Source organism: Gavia stellata, chromosome 10 (genome assembly GCF_030936135.1).
Source record: "Gavia stellata isolate bGavSte3 chromosome 10, bGavSte3.hap2, whole genome shotgun sequence".
Classification (NCBI taxonomy): domain Eukaryota; kingdom Metazoa; phylum Chordata; class Aves; order Gaviiformes; family Gaviidae; genus Gavia; species Gavia stellata.
In genome coordinates, this window is record NC_082603.1 from 35091301 (window position 1) to 35106653 (window position 15353).

Genomic DNA, 15353 nt, shown 5'->3' on the forward strand with positions numbered 1-15353 from the left:
AGTACTGTCAGACATGCTGTAATGAATTTCTTCCAGCTTCACAGCTTTTGGGAAGCAGATGGAACAGGTTAACTCTTTCTTTTTAAGCTGTTAAAAAAGAGTTTTCTTGATTCCTGTTTCCACTAGAATTTGAAGAAATTAAAGTTATGTAATACAAGTTTGTGAAATTACATTTATGAAAAACCCTGAACTATCCAGCCCTTTTAAAAATGAGGCTTTTAAAAATAAGGCTTGAAATTCAAAAATTCAAGCGTGAATCTAACCTAGTAATGTAAAAATGCCCTAATGCAAGCGACAAGCATTGAAATGTTCCTACGCTAGGAGTTAAAACAGAAGTAGCGCACAGAATAACAGACATACAGGCATATAGAATAACAAATGACTTAATGCTCCAAGTCTCCCGAGAAAAGACGCCGGGGCGGTCACGTAAAATTGGAGTTAAGCCGGCCAGCCGGCGGGCTCCTGCGGAAGGCTATTCTCACGTTGTCACCGTCCCCATTCTGACGGATGGTCCAGGACTTCCCAAACAGATTGCAGCCCACCAAAACACTCCGGCAGCAAGCAGTAACACCCTCCCTACAAACTGCGAGAATTTCAGTGAGAAAAAACCAAGCCCAGGCAGCCACCCCCAGCCCCGTCCGGGGCAGAGCTAGCTCGGGGTTCCCCAGCGGCGCGAGGTTTGGGCGGGCTGAGCACGCCGACCTCCGCAGGCGCTACGCCCAGATGATTCAGACCTGGCTCACTTGTCCTTCGGACACGGCATCACAACAGCAGCTCTAGTACTTTTTGGGATCCGAGCCAGGAACTTGGCGTAGCATCTTCGCTAACGTGCCACCTCGTTAGAAAGATGACATCCGCGCTCCTTCCTACGGGCAGGGGAGAGATGACTCAATGTGCGAGTCAGGAGGAAGTTATTAAAAAGCGGTTGTTTATAAACTGCATTTTTTCAATTTTTTGACAGCAGTAAGTTTAAGTAGCAGCGACGCTGGCGGAAAGGGTGGGCTAAAAGGAAAGGGATTTGCTTAAGCAGGAATACTTCCAGATTCATACCCGCTCTCTCGCTAGCAATCCGCAGCCGAAGTGCAGCACAGACACATCGTGCTGCTGCGCCTCTAACCCTCACTGCATCCAGCAGCCCTCCGGGAACCACAGAAAGCTCATGCGTTACAGCAGCCCCCCCCAAAAAAAAGAACAAATCATTGATATGCCAGAAAGAAACAGCAAAGTAGAATAAAATCAAGCGTTCAAAAAAAAAACCAAACAAGAAACCTAACTGCAAGTCCAGGATTACAGATGCTTGAACGAGGCACCCTAAGTGCACAGAACGGCGCAACATCCCTCTGTCGGGCCTCGATGCAGAACCTCATAACTGTGGCTAAAACTGCAGCCGTAAGTGAATATCAGGAATATTGTCGTGAAATAAGCCAGACATCCAGGCCAAGCTCTCAGAGCTTTTTAACTTTGACAGATCTTTGCGTGATTTAAAAGTAGGCATTGCTGAATTAAGCGGCATTGTTACTTCTACAGAAGAGACGAACGCTTCTTGCTTTGATGCAACTCATTATAGCCATAAATACATGTTTTCATCACTGGCTGATTATGATTTTAAATACTTGGCGTGCTAACTCAAGTATCCCCTCTGCCAAAGTTACAGCTTTGAGGAGCAAGAGACAATTACTATATATATTCCTTGTCAGGAACTGCACACCAAACAAACGTCGGCACTTGGCTTCCATTACTTGTTTGGCTCCAGTCCCATTAAATTCAAGTGAGTGTTGAACCAAGTGGAAAAAAATGCTTTGTGAAACTGCAGCCAAGTCAACTAACAGCATTACAAAGTGCTATGCAAAACAAAGCTAGCATCGAGGGATTTCAGTTAAAACGCGGTGCCAAGCAGGCTGCTTTCAGCTATTCCGCCTGTGGGCTGGAGATGGTCCGGCTTTATATATTAAATGATATATGTCAGCCTGTAAATAATTAAATAGCAGTTTGTGCATAATACAGTGGATAAGACTCAGCCCATGTTCCAGGCTGCTCGCTGCGATGCGAAGCGCTGCAGTAACGCAGGTACCCTTTGGTGGGGTTAGCTGGGTAGCCGAGGAGCAGGGCTTTTATCAGGGGGCTTTTGCAGAAGCTGGTCGGGAGCGCGGCTCTCAAACAGGAGCCAGCCCTGTAAGCGTGGGTTGGGGCTGCCCGGGGAGCCCCCGTCAAGGTGCCCCGGCTCCAGGTGCAGTGAGCAGGCATCGGGGCAGAGACCCCTCGCTCCAAGGGGTTCAACCTCAGCAGTGCTGGATGGCGAAAGCCGGAGGCACGAGGCTACTGGAGCTGCTAGCACCGCCGGTGGATACTTCCAACCCCCCTACTTAAGAGAAAAAACTTCCCACAGACAAGTTTAGAGACAGGATGATTCACAGCCAACGCTTTCAGAGCAACAGCCACGATCTCCAAGGAGCCGGTGTGCGTGTGCCTGTGGGAAGCGGGCAGGAGGTGACTGTCACCACCAGAGCCCTCCTTAGCTCTGATGGGACAAAGCTTCATGAAATCTTCCTTAAAAACCCAGGCAAGCAGAGATGTGAAAATAAACCCAACACAGCCTGAGCAACCTCCCGTCTGCAGTTCATTGGTTTTCATACTGGTTTGGGTAGTGAATACAGTTTACCCTCTTTGAAGCTATAAACAAACTTGCCTTAAAGGTATGGGGAACGGGGAAGCCGCTGGCTCCATCTGCTCCAGAAGAGGCTTCGGAGGTGCCTGGCTCACTGCAAAAGCCCCAAGGATATCCCAAATTACAGGGGGTCACAGCAGCTCTGCCGTGCCCGGCCAAGGAAGCACGGCTCCTTGCAGCAGCTCTAGCCAGCGAGCCCCCGGAGAGCCAGGGGCCCTCACCAGCGTGGTCACCGCCTCCCAGGGAGGACTTCTGATGAACTTTCAAAGCCATTTCAACCATGGTTGAAGAACTCTTGCACATGAGACTTTTCTCACTTTTCATATTAAAGTGCTGTATAGCCAAAGGTACGTTGGCTCAAGTGTATGGATTTTCTCAAGCTATGTCCCCAAGAAACAGCAGCAGTTAAAAGTAAGAGAGACATTTAGTGCCGGGGGAGTGGACAGAAGTTGAATTGCTTCCAGTTTTCAATGATCCAAAACTACTCAGTCTTGTAATTGAACTGGTAGTGGTGTTTCACCCAAAGATGACAGTGTTATAGAATAACTCCAAACAAGAGGAGTCGAAGGAGACGGGCCAGGGAGGTCTACGGGCCAGGGAGGTCAAAGATCTTATGACCTGCTTCAGCAAAAGAGGTCACGATGTGGTTTCTTAACACTGGTGACCATCCTCATTGCCACGATAGAGAGGATTTCTCTCCTACATCTCAGCTGGAATCAAAATTCTTTCACTTCACATAGACTAAACCAGAGTACGAGTGGAGGCAAAGAGCCAAAGTGATTCATCACACAGCCGAGATGCCCCGAGCCACCCAACGCTGCTTCTGCTCCCCTACATTCTCCATAGTAAAACCCTACAGCGTTTGCTGAAGAAAGCGAGCAGCCTACCCCAAATACCCAGCAAACTGGTAAATGAGGTGAATTCTGAAAGGACCCAGGGGATCCAGGCCTGGCTCTCACTGGCGTCTTGCTTTCTTGAGCCGCTGGGTTAGATCCTGGTTACCACTATGCTCCCAAGCCTGGCTTCCGGAAGTCCTCATAAGTTTTAATTTTGTTCAAGATGAGTGCAACACTGTGGCAAACTAAATGAAATGAATAGGAGTATATTTTGGTTTTTTGGGGTTTTTTTTTTTGGCAAAAGTTTTATTCAACCCATTCCCCCAATCAATACAAGCATAATTAATTAATCACAGCATCCCAACCTTGATTTTGTTAGCGTAATTTTTTAAACAAAAGCTGGAGCTTCACATTTCAGAATTATGCTTCCTCGGCCACCACGTTAAAAATGAAGCCGCTGAAAGGGAAGAGCACTGTTTGACGCTGAGGAATCAGAGTTACGCCGGATGGGATGGGACCTCGGGAGGTCTCTCATACAACCTCCTGCTCACGGCAGGGGCGGTCAGGTCACAGCAGGGCGCTCAGGGCCTCATTCCACCCGGTCTTGAAGGGGGTTACTGCTCCTGGGATGCTGATGTGCTGCTCTTGCTGTCCCCTTGTCCCCATTTTTATCACTCCACATACAGACTAAGTATTAAGTTATTCTATAGCAATCAAAGTTGCATTTACATGAGGTATAGATTACTCTCAGCTGCCTTATGTGCACATACCAGTTCAAACAAGTATATATTCCAACTTCTTAGTCACTGCTTTCTTTGCTCTCTCCTCCGAATACCCTGAACCTTTACCCTGTATCAAACAGCCACGTTTCATTCCTCAAAACAACTTTTAACACTGTTTCTACAACCCAGGAGATCAGACTGACAAAGTCTGACCATTCTGCGAAATCCTGCACTGGATCGTGACAGGCACTGGGAAATCCTGCTCTCGCCTGCAAGGGTGAAGCCTCGCCACACCAAGCAGCAATTGCACTCACAATATTTGGTGATCGCGTGAGAGCGTCCGCCACGGAGTGCATCATACGGACATGACACAACGCGATCTGCAACACAGTTCACTTTTCGACTCGGAAAAGTCACAGCCGGTTTTCCCTAGAGCTCCCAGTCCTACGGTGCGCTGTGTCCCAGATCTTGCTCTTCCCTCACCCCCACAGACGTTTCTGCTCTTTACCACGCAACTTGCTCCCTCCCGCTGTTGGGTGCATTTGCAGCTGATGCTCGGCTGCCCCTACAGAAAACTTGGGGCCCAATGCTTAGTTGAGGCAGAATACAAAGTCTGAGAATAAATAGCAGTAGAGGAAGGAGGCCTTTTGGTGGCCAAGAACCTCTAATGAATCTTCAAGCATGGGGAAAAATGACATCTCACCTTCAAATTTTTAAGAGAAAAACCCCACAGAATCATTAAGGTTGGAAAAGACCTGTAAGATCACCAAGTCCAACCATCAACGCAACACCAACGTTAAACCTGTTAGATCTTTAAGAAGGACAGAAGAAAAGAAAGCCTACTTTCTCCAAACAGCTATCAATCTTTAATAAATACCCTTTCACGTCTTGGTGCCACAAGCAAAACTTGTTCCTATCTATCTCTTGGGCTTAGCTCTCCTGCAAAGCGTGTTAGTGACTGCACGCGGGAATGTGCAAGGGCAAATGGAACAGAGAAGACTCATTTAGACAAACTCCAGCACTACTTGTAGCCCACTGGACTTACCCTGAGACATGTTAGCAAACAGCACTGAGCAGCTGCAGAACTTTTTAATTTTTTTTTTTTTTAATTCTCAAAGCCCCAGTTCAAGGCTTGACAGCTTTAACCTCTCTCTACGACAGCAATAAGTAGCTTTCCTTGACTTTCAGCTATACTGTCCTTGAAGCAATCTCTCTCTATTAACATGCAAGCATTCACCTGCCCTTTTCTTTTCTGACAAAAAAAAGAAGCAGAAAATAAGATCCCACCTGTAAAGGGGCTTACCTCAGGAACTATTCCTCAGAGAAGAAACAAACACACTTTCTCTGTATTTAAACGTAAATCTTTAGGTAAAAAAAAAAATTGCTATGAGATAAGTGAGCTCAATTTTTCAGTATTTTCATTTTACAACATTATGTATGCCTAGATTTGCATAAAAGCCACCATCACTCAGTTTATTAATTCCAATAAATTAAGTAGATCTTTAAAAAGCTCCTGCGATAAACCCTCAAATAATTCTAATTCCTGCCTTCTTCCGTCCTCTCTACTCCTGCGAACAAGGCATTCAGCCCCGCTGCGAGAATAACATTCCCTCCGCTCCCACACGAATCCTTACCTCTATGATATATATTCTGTACCTTCTCATCTAGAACACCTACAGCATATTTCAAATTAACTACTGACGCTTGCTCTCGCACTATAAACACGCCCTTTAGAAAATCTCAATTGCATTGTGTCCACATTGATTAAAGCTTGAATCCCCCCGACCTCGGGCGGTGTTAACTTCTCCCAGGCACCAGCAGCATTCTGCTTTTCTACTCAATGACCCCCTTCTGCGCCGAGCCATCACTACCCAACGAGCACGCACAATGGCCTTCTGCTTCATTACACTAACCAACAGCAGGATAGGAATAAACAAGCTAATTTATCATGGGGCAGGCTGAGCTTTTCCAACCAGAACAGTGAGAACCTGAAGAACGTTATATATACTCATTATTTATAAATATATCTTTATTGCAGCATGAAAGTTTTCTTTTCCACCTCCCTCTTTCCTGACCTTGATGCTACCAGTTTACTACGTTAATGAGTGACCACCAACACAGTCTTTGAATTACTATTTTTTATTACCAGTTACTACTTCACAAGCTACATGAAAGCCTTTTTCTGAACACTGCAGCAGCTTTTATGTGCAGAATTGCTGTACGTTTAAATCATCTCATTCTTCTTTTTTTTTAAAAAAAAAAAAAAAAAACAAAAAAACAAACCAACCCAACCCACTACCTACCAGAAACCCACTCCCCTTAGGAAAGGTATTTCTTTCTTACCATTCAACTTCAAGCTCTATCGAGACTTCAGTCATCTAAAGCCCCAGGGCACTGTTTCCATCCTTCCTCACAGTGGGAGTTGCCAGACACACTATTGTAGCTGAACACCCTTATTTCTGTCATCTCCAATAGATTTTTCAATACTCCAGGTTTCTCTGTCTTTTTTATTTCAGACCATAAAAATGAACCTGTCCAAACCACCGAAGTTTGGGGGATCCCTGACCCAAATTCATGTTCTGCACCCAGGTCTCCTGGCTCTGGATGTGAAGAGCACGGCAGGAGCGGGCTGTGCAGGCACCACCTCCAGCGATGGCGTTGGCATGGGCAGCACGGGCTTCCCCACCTCGTCTGGAGGGTGATGGGAGTCCTGAGCCCGGTCGGGGTACGGCTGGGTGGAAGGTGATGCTTGGCAGCACAGACGGCAACCCAGACCTCTGCCAAACTCAAACCTACCGTCCAGAGTGGGGTGGGAAGCCAGCTGCCAGGATTTGGCGGTCCCTAACCAGGCACTACAGCCAGCAGAACGGTTCTGCTGTGGTTTTGAGGCATTTCTATGCCATCTCAGCTTCCTCTAAGCACACAGGAGCGCGAGAGACCTGTGTGTATTCACGGGGGGGCAGCTATTTTTTTTTCCGCTCAAGGTTTGTTCTTTGATGCTACTTTTGCAACTTTGGGCCGCGCTAGCAGACAAGTTGTCCGTGCAGCACGGCCTCTTCAGGGCAGCGCAAACTGGAAGAGGCTGCCCAGGGAGGTGGTGGAGTCACCCTCACCAGAGACATTCAAGGAACATGTGGACGTGGCCCTGCGGGACATGGTTTAGTGGGCATGGTGGGGTTGGGGTGGTGGTTGGACTTGACGATCTGACAGGTCTTTTCCAATTGTAGTGATTCTGTGATTCCCAAAGAGCCACAGGAGCAGCTGTGCCAAGAGCCTTTAAAACAGAACACGCAGTTAGGATACCCGCTGCAGAAGAGGGGTCCCAGCACCCTGCGAGGCTGCTGCCACCCAGCACCGACCAACACGCTACGAGAGAACAGCCTTGCTCTCAGAGATAAGGGATTATTCCCTCAGCCCCAGGCGAGTCACAAAGCAAGAAAATCTTATGAGGCGCTAGAATACAAGTCTGCTTGCTGGGAGGACTAAATGAAATGACCTCCACGATTCATACACATACACAACAGCAGCAACAAATGCAAAGCGAGCACTAGCAGCATGAGCGCCATAAACGCAGAAATACCTACTCGAAAATATTTTATTTAAAAGAAAAAAAAAAGAAGGTAGAACTGATTTACTAATTGCCACAGACAGTTTGATCTTCTTCCAAGTGGTCCTTTGTCAATTTTCGACTCGGATGAAATGCGTTTCCTACTGCGCCCAGCCAATATATGAAATCCCTGCAAACAGAGCTCTAAAATAGCAGTATGACCTGCTGTTATCCAGCAGCTTTCCTCCAGAGCAACAGCCTGGAACTCCCGGAGTCCAGTCGCACGCTTCAGATAACAAGATACCTTGAAACCCCCAATACTGGGATATGTAAGAATTCCATCTGCATTTGAAGAGGAGGGCTCGGATCCTGGGGCACCTCCCCAGGCAGATGGACGCCTTTCGCCCTTCAAAGGCTTTCCCAGGCTATCAGGGAGGTGCAGCTTGACTTCAAAGACCATAAATGTTATTTACTAACAAAAAGGCTTCCTGTTTAATCCGTATCAAAGCGCAGAGAGGCAGCAGGACCACCGCTTGGTAAGCCTTCAGGTCCTGCTTAAACCCAAGCCTGTTTAGTTAGCATCAACAGAAAAGAAGAGCAGCGAGAGGACCGTCCTCATCCTCCCCACGTAAACTACAAGGCACAGAGTTTCCCTGACGCATGTCTCCCAAGTTAACTGTAGTTTGTAAGCGATGCAACTGTGAGAAGAGCAAAAAAAACTAGCGCCTCAGAGGATTTACAGCCTCGGTGCCCGCTCCTCAGGCCCCCAGCGCGGACATTTCTGCCTGGGAACTCTCAATTTCTGGCACATTTGCCCATTCAGCTACAGTTACAGCTCTTAAAAAGAAGAATTGAGCAGACCTAAACTAAATAGACACGACCTTTCATGTCTGCTTTTTCATCGGCTCCCAGTGCTTCTGCCAAGGCTGCAGCACTAAAGGAATGCGTCTGTACAGAGGAGTCTATTGGCATTCATGTCCACGGTACAGCGCCGACCTATTCAGCACAGCTTGCCCATCTTCTGGAGAGGCCAGCGACGAAAGAAAGTCAGGCACATGAAAATGGTCTTTGTCCCGGAGCCCACAGACACTCTTCCCTAGCAGGCTGCATCCACATACCTTAGAAATCCGAGCGCCTCTCCTGTCAAAAGATCAGTTCAGCCCTAAGAAGGTAACGAAATCCTAGGAAAGAAAATTAAATCCTGGAAACTCTCTGCTCAGGAGCCAAATCAGACATTTAGATAATGAACTGGAATTGTTGATAGCTGCTCAGCCATTTATACCCATGACTCATTATCTCTCTGGGCGAGACACACAAGTAAGAGTTTTAGTTGCTCCAGTCAAAACAATTCTGTTTTTTCAACCTTAAGCTGAGGCAAGAGAGCAGTGAACCTGCGCCTTCTTAAACGCATCCCCCTCATCCCAGAAGACTCATGTGCTAAATAAATGCCTCCACTTTTCCAATCAGTTAAATTTGTAAAGCGTACGGCTGGGCACCGGACTTTCAGTACTTAACCGTATGTATGCCTGCTCCTGGACTTTGTCTTCACTGCAGAGAGGTTCTCCTGCATTCAGTCAGCTCATCTGAACTGAAACCAAGATAATCTGTGACTTGGGACAAGGCGTTCTTGGAGTCCCAAAAGCAACTCGCATAAAATAAGCTATTGAAAAGTTGTCTTCTCAATAACTTGTCTAAAGGAACAAAATAAACAAACAAACAAAAAAAAAAAATCACAGTTTTGAAGCAGGGATATCGCTCCACAGGGCTCTGTTGTCCGATTTCCTCCTGAGCCCTCCGTTTCAGCCTGCCCATCTGCCCAGCAGCACAGCTACAGCCTCCCACGGTACTGGGAAACCGGGGGCAAGACGCACATCACTTTGCTTGACCAAAGTAACGGAGAGCGAAAGCTGCAGGGACGGTGGGGTCATTTCTTCACCTCGGGTGAAGAACCGTTCAGCGAAGCACAAGCTAGCTTAACAATACACCAGCGAGCGTGCCAGAGGCTGTGGGTTTGTGCATCTGCCCAGCTGTGGTGGTGATCGGGCAGCAGCACCAAGCCCCCCCCGAGATGCACGAAACCCTGCCCGGGCGCCAGCAGCAGCCGGGAGGCTCAGCGTTCCCAGCACTCGAGGGGAGCTGCAGAGCTACGGAGCGTGATGGAAAGCGCCCCACGCTTTGGGACTTGATTACCACAAAATTTACTGCTGTCTCCATGAACTCTGGACAGATTTGAGCAGTAAAGTCCTTTTTCTTTCTTTCCTTTTTTTTTTTCCTTCTTAAAATACTGTATATATAAAAGCATTCCAGGATGCTAAGGAAATTGGAAAGAAGGACACCATCAACAGCTGCCCACAAGGTATACAGAGGAAGATAACTTGTAATCAAAAGCTTTAGTTTAAAAGGCATTAAACCCCCACTAGACTCGAGGCAGATTTCCACACACACAAGATTCCCACCACCTGGCCCGCCGTCAGGAGAGGATGCAAGGCATCCTAGCTCACCTTCGGCCCTAGAGCGGCGGTTGCGGCGGGTCCTCCGGTGCAACGCCCCGGTCAAAACTCCCCGTACCAAGCAGGGCCAGAGGGATGCCGCAGCTGGTCCAGCTGTGGGGAGGTTTGTCCTTGTGCCGAGCCCAAGGCCGTCACCAGCTAACCTGTCTCCATGTACTGGTTAGCACAACCCAAAGCCTGCACAAGCCCGGTGGCACCCCTGGAGACAGCTGGGATGCCAGATATCTGGCTAGACCCAAAGAATACGTACGCAGAGTACGCAAGGGCTCCCGGGAACGCCGGCATGACCATAGATTAGCATTAGCCTCATTTCTCAGCAACATTAACTCTGCCTTGAACGACAACAGAAAACATTCCTGTTTGATCCCATTCTCCTATAGTATGTGCATGCGATCACTCATAGCGGGGTAGTGAAGAGGAGGTTTTGTTATGACTAATTTTATGGATTATGTTTTATCTAGTACTGATACATCCTAACTGAACACCTAACACACACAATCCAGAAGTGTAACCTTTAAACAAGATGTTTACCATGGAACAGAGCAGACACCAGAAATTCTGCCGGGTTTGAAAACAGAACAGTTTGAAGCAGTCATCTGGAGCCAACAGTTCATCACCATAGCATGACAAAGAAATGGCTCGATAAAATTCTCTTTTGAGATGTTTTCTCACTCCCTAGCTTTGCAAAGCCCCTTTAGACCGCCACAGGAGCATCACCCCAGTAAGGGAATGACTCCCAGACGTGTACATCTCATGCTTTGCCAACATACAGTTCTGAGCAAGATCCACGTGAGAGCTGATAAGACTCCTGCTTCTAAATAAAAGAGCTGTTGGAAATGTGCAAGACATATTAAAACTCAGACATTATGCAGCTGACTGTTCAAAAACTAGCTGCAGAACCACCACTGGCAGAAAACCCCGATTTCAGAAAAGTGAAGCTCTGTCGTCGTCACCGTATCAGGTACTGATGCGTTGCATTTGTGTATTTTGGACTTGCACGAGTAATCTGTTAAAATAGAGCACTTAGTCATTGTTTTGAAACATGACCTAACTGACTGCTAAAGGAAAGGCTGGTTTAGCTTTGTAGCCGTGTTCCAGTTGTGTACATATTTTGGTTTGTCTAGACCTGAATAAACTAAAATAACTAGATTCTTGGTGCCTGTTTGGTGCGCTGGATCAAACCAGACCAGGAACGCTATTTCAGTGACACCTCAGCTCCCGTCCCACCTTGTGTCGCACCTCTCTGAAGAGCAGCAGTCCCGTGTCATCGCTGCCAGAGCTGTCAGCAGTTTGAGCGCTCACAGCACCTCTTTGCTCCCCACCCACCCTCTCCAGCCACAGTGCAGAAGAAAACCGGCCACCGACCCATTTCTCACCAGATGCCTCTTAGAAAACGCCACGTGCTAGGGACTAACTAAAGGGACAAGGACCCCGAGCTGCGTGCCCCGGCTGTGGCCCAAGGGATCGGCCGCAAGCCACTGGCTCAGAGCTTCCAGGGACACGGGGACACCAACAGCGAGGCATGCTCCAGGGCTAATTCCTGGGAAGACTTTCATGCAGACCCCCGGGCTGCGATGCCCGGCTGCGATGCCCTGCTCGTGCGTCGCGGTGCCAGACGTTGGGGACCCCACCTAGTTTACACGTAAAAGCTTAAGAGGTGTTTTACAGGCACTGTATACACTGAGGCTACCAGCTCCCAGGACGGCTGGCAGGAGCACGGCTGCCCCACAGCTGCTAAGCAAAGAGGAGAATGAGCCTCTTAACTCCTGGAACGCATCAGAAGCGGTCAATACCACGGAGGAAAAACCAGTTTGGGCGATTGATTAGCGCAGTTCTATCCACTCAAAGATCAGAAGTGGGGTTTTCCAGCCCACAATAACCCCCTAGGACTCGCCCGCAGATAGGAGATGCAATTACTCCAGCAGTACCAAGTTACCCCGAGTTTGGGCAAGACGTTGAGACTCAGCCCTGAATTGCTGTCTCCGTTGGCAGAAGAGCCGCTCGGCCGCAGCAGGCCCTGCCCAGCGGACCTGCCCACGCGGCTTCCCGGCCCCAGCATCACCTTAGGCCCCCCACCCAAGACAGGGGTCCCTGCCGTGGGTGCCCGGCGGCAGCCGCCGGTAAGGCAAGGGAACAGGCAAGATGGAAGACTGAATGAACAGCAGCCAAGTTCTTCCATTTCTCAATCCCTACAAACCTGAACAAAAATACGCCTGTTTATTCCCTGTAAAGCTAAACATAAACACATCTGTTCATCACACTTGTCCCCGGACAGTAACAGAAACAGGGCCCTCTGATCAACACCTTCTTTTCGTACAAGGAACTTGTTTTGTTAAACTTAGAAGCGAGAAGCTACTAGAAAAATGCTTTTAAGATGGATACCGAGTCTGGCTTCTCTGCACAACACAGGCCAAGACATTTTATCTAATGAATCAGCATCGGGTTCAGTAACCTGCTCTTGAACCAGCTCTTAAAGAAATAAAAAAAAGAAGGGAAAAAAGCCAATCCCAATAATCTTCAGTGTCGGTTCAGGCCCACAAGATTAGAAACACTGGGGTTTAATCCAATGTTTGCCACCGACTCCTTTGTGATTAAGCAAAGACGAAGAATTGAACTGAGGGAATGAGGGAAACTAAAGGTTTTGAAAATTGTGTTTAGTAGAATTCCTACGGCCCTTAAGAACAAATAATTAGAGAGGCTACAAATGCAAAGCACTAACATGCATCAGGAACACTGAATCTGCTTTCTGAGGAACGGCTGCAGATACTCCTTCAGTATCTCTCAACTACAGACCACCGCGAGAGCCAGCCAACTTTATTCTCCTGAACAAAAAGTGTGACAAATTTTCCCGATGCCCTTTCAGAGCAAGGCAACTTCAGATATCTGCTGCCATCACTGAAAATCCCAGCCGCCCCAAATAGAAACCTGCACCGGGGGAGGGGGATAAACCTTCGGGGGAGCCAGCTCTCATTCCGAGGGAGAAAGGGCAAGCAGGGAGGGTTGGGAATTCCTCCGCAGGGCAGCACAGCCCTTCCCCAACACCTCACCGCTGGGAATTGCCAGAGCTTCACAGAATCACTAAGGCTGGAAAAGACCTGTCAGATCACCAAGTCCAACCACCAACCCAACCCCACCATGCCCACTAAACCATGTCCCGCAGTGCCACGTCCACACCTTCCTTGAACACCTCCAGGGGTGGTGACTCCACCAACCTCCCAAGTTGGGTCTCTTCTCCCAAGTGACAGGACAAGAGGAGATGGCCTCAAGTTGCACCAGGGGAGGTTCAGGCTGGATATTAGGAAAAATGTCTTCACTGAGAGAGTGGTGAAGCACTGGAAGAGGCTGCCCAGGGAGGTGGTGGAGTCCCCATCCCTGGAGGTGTTCAAGGAAGGTGTGGACGTGGCACTGCGGGACATGGTTTAGTGGGCATGGTGGGGTTGGGGTGGTCTCGATGGTCTTACAAGTCTTTTCTGGCCTTAGCGATTCTGTGATATATACGACGAAGGAGCCGGCGCACAACTCAGCTGCTTTCTAGTAACAAAAAAAATAAATAATAAATAAAAATTCCAGGGACTGCCCCAACCCCTGCTCTCCTCCATCTTTCTCGCTCCTTCCCCAGGCCGAACCCCGAAGCCGCGGCGGCCGAGGGCGGGCAGGGCCCGGGCTGGGGGCCGGGGGTCGCACCCCGGCCGCCTTCCGCGGGGACTCCGCGAGGCTCCCCGCCGGCGGAAGGGAGGCGGCCGGGAGGTTCGCCGGCGGAGAGCCGGGCTGAGCCGCCGGCCTGGGGAGGCCGGACGCCCCCCGGGAAGCTTTACAGGCGGGGGGGGCGACGCGCCCGACCCCCGTGCCTGGGCGCGGAGCACGGCCTTGGGGGTGGGTGGGGGGTGTTTAAGCTCCCCCCCAGCAGCCCCCCGGGTTTTCCATGAGGAGAAACAGCCCCGAGCCGACCCCCCGCGGCCCTGGAAGCGGTTTGGGGCGGGGGGGGGGGGGTCCCCAGGAGAAGCGACCCCGGACAGAAGCACGAGTGCGGCGGCGCGGGGGGGCGGCAGCCACCCAGAGGCGCCCCACCGCGCCCCAGAGCCGGCAGAGGCGGCCCTGCCCCCGCCCGCGGCAGCGCCCATTAATGGCCTTTTTTTTAAAAATTTTTTTTTTTTTTTGTTATCATTCTCGCAAGCGGTGAGGTTTCCTCCCGCGGCCGGTTCGGAGGCCGAGGAACGGGGAGGGGCAGAGGTACGAAAAGAGGGGAGGAAGAATTTGTTCCCCCTCAAAAAAATATTTCTTAAAAAAAAAAACCCAACCCCAAACCCACCCAACTTCGCAAGGCGAGGCTTCCCCGCGCGCGCCGTCGCCATACTGACGATTCCCCCCTTCCTCTTCCTTGAGGTGCGGGCCGAAAGCAGGCCAGGGAAAACTTTCCTCTGCCCCCTCTCTCCCCGCAGGCGCTGGAGTGAAACGCGCACAAAGAGGCCCGGGCGGCCGCGGTCCCCGGCCACAGCGGCGGGGCTCATTAGCTCATGGGAGCGAGTCAGCGATACTCCAGCAAGTCGCCAAAGAGCGCGGGCGGGGAGAGGGGGACGGGGGAAGTTCGCCCCTCCGGCACTCACCGATCAGCCCCCCCACCAGAAAGGCGATGACTTGGAACGCCAGCAGGATCCCCCCGACGATGCACAGCTTTTTGGTGCTCATGTTCTCGATGATGGCCCCAGCCATCTTCGCCCGCCGCTATGCCCCCGGCTCGGGGACGGGGAGGGAGGGGACGTGGCGGGCGGGCTCGGCGCTGGGTGCCCGGGCCAGCCGGGAGCCGCCCGCCGCTCCGCCGCCGCCAGCCGTGATTGTGGCCGCTGCCCGGCTGCATGTGGCCGCTTTAAAGGAGCTGGGAGCGGGTCACATGACGCCGCCGCCCCTCCCCGGTCCCCCGGCCCCGCCCGCCCCCCCCCGCCTCTTCCCCCGCAGGGGCCCGGGCCGCCCGCCCGCGCCCCGGTCCCCCCCGCCCCGGCCCCAAGGCGGGCCGCGGCCCCGGCGGGGGAAGAGGCGGGGGGGGGCGGCAGCTCGGCTGCCCGGCGATGGCAGCGG

At 50.5% G+C, this 15353-nt stretch overlaps 1 protein-coding gene across 2 annotated transcripts in view; it reads right to left on the reverse strand.

Moving 5' to 3' along the window:
* WLS (Wnt ligand secretion mediator) overlaps positions 1–15046 on the reverse strand; it is a 39145-nt gene extending 24099 nt beyond the window's left edge. For both annotated transcript variants that reach the window (XM_059821970.1, XM_059821969.1), the window contains exon 1: positions 14885–15046. In XM_059821970.1, the coding sequence (XP_059677953.1) occupies positions 14885–14990 (106 nt within the window). In that variant the 5' untranslated portion in view covers positions 14991–15046. The remainder of the gene's footprint in view (positions 1–14884) is intronic.
* Between the last annotated feature and the right edge of the window lie 307 nt (positions 15047–15353).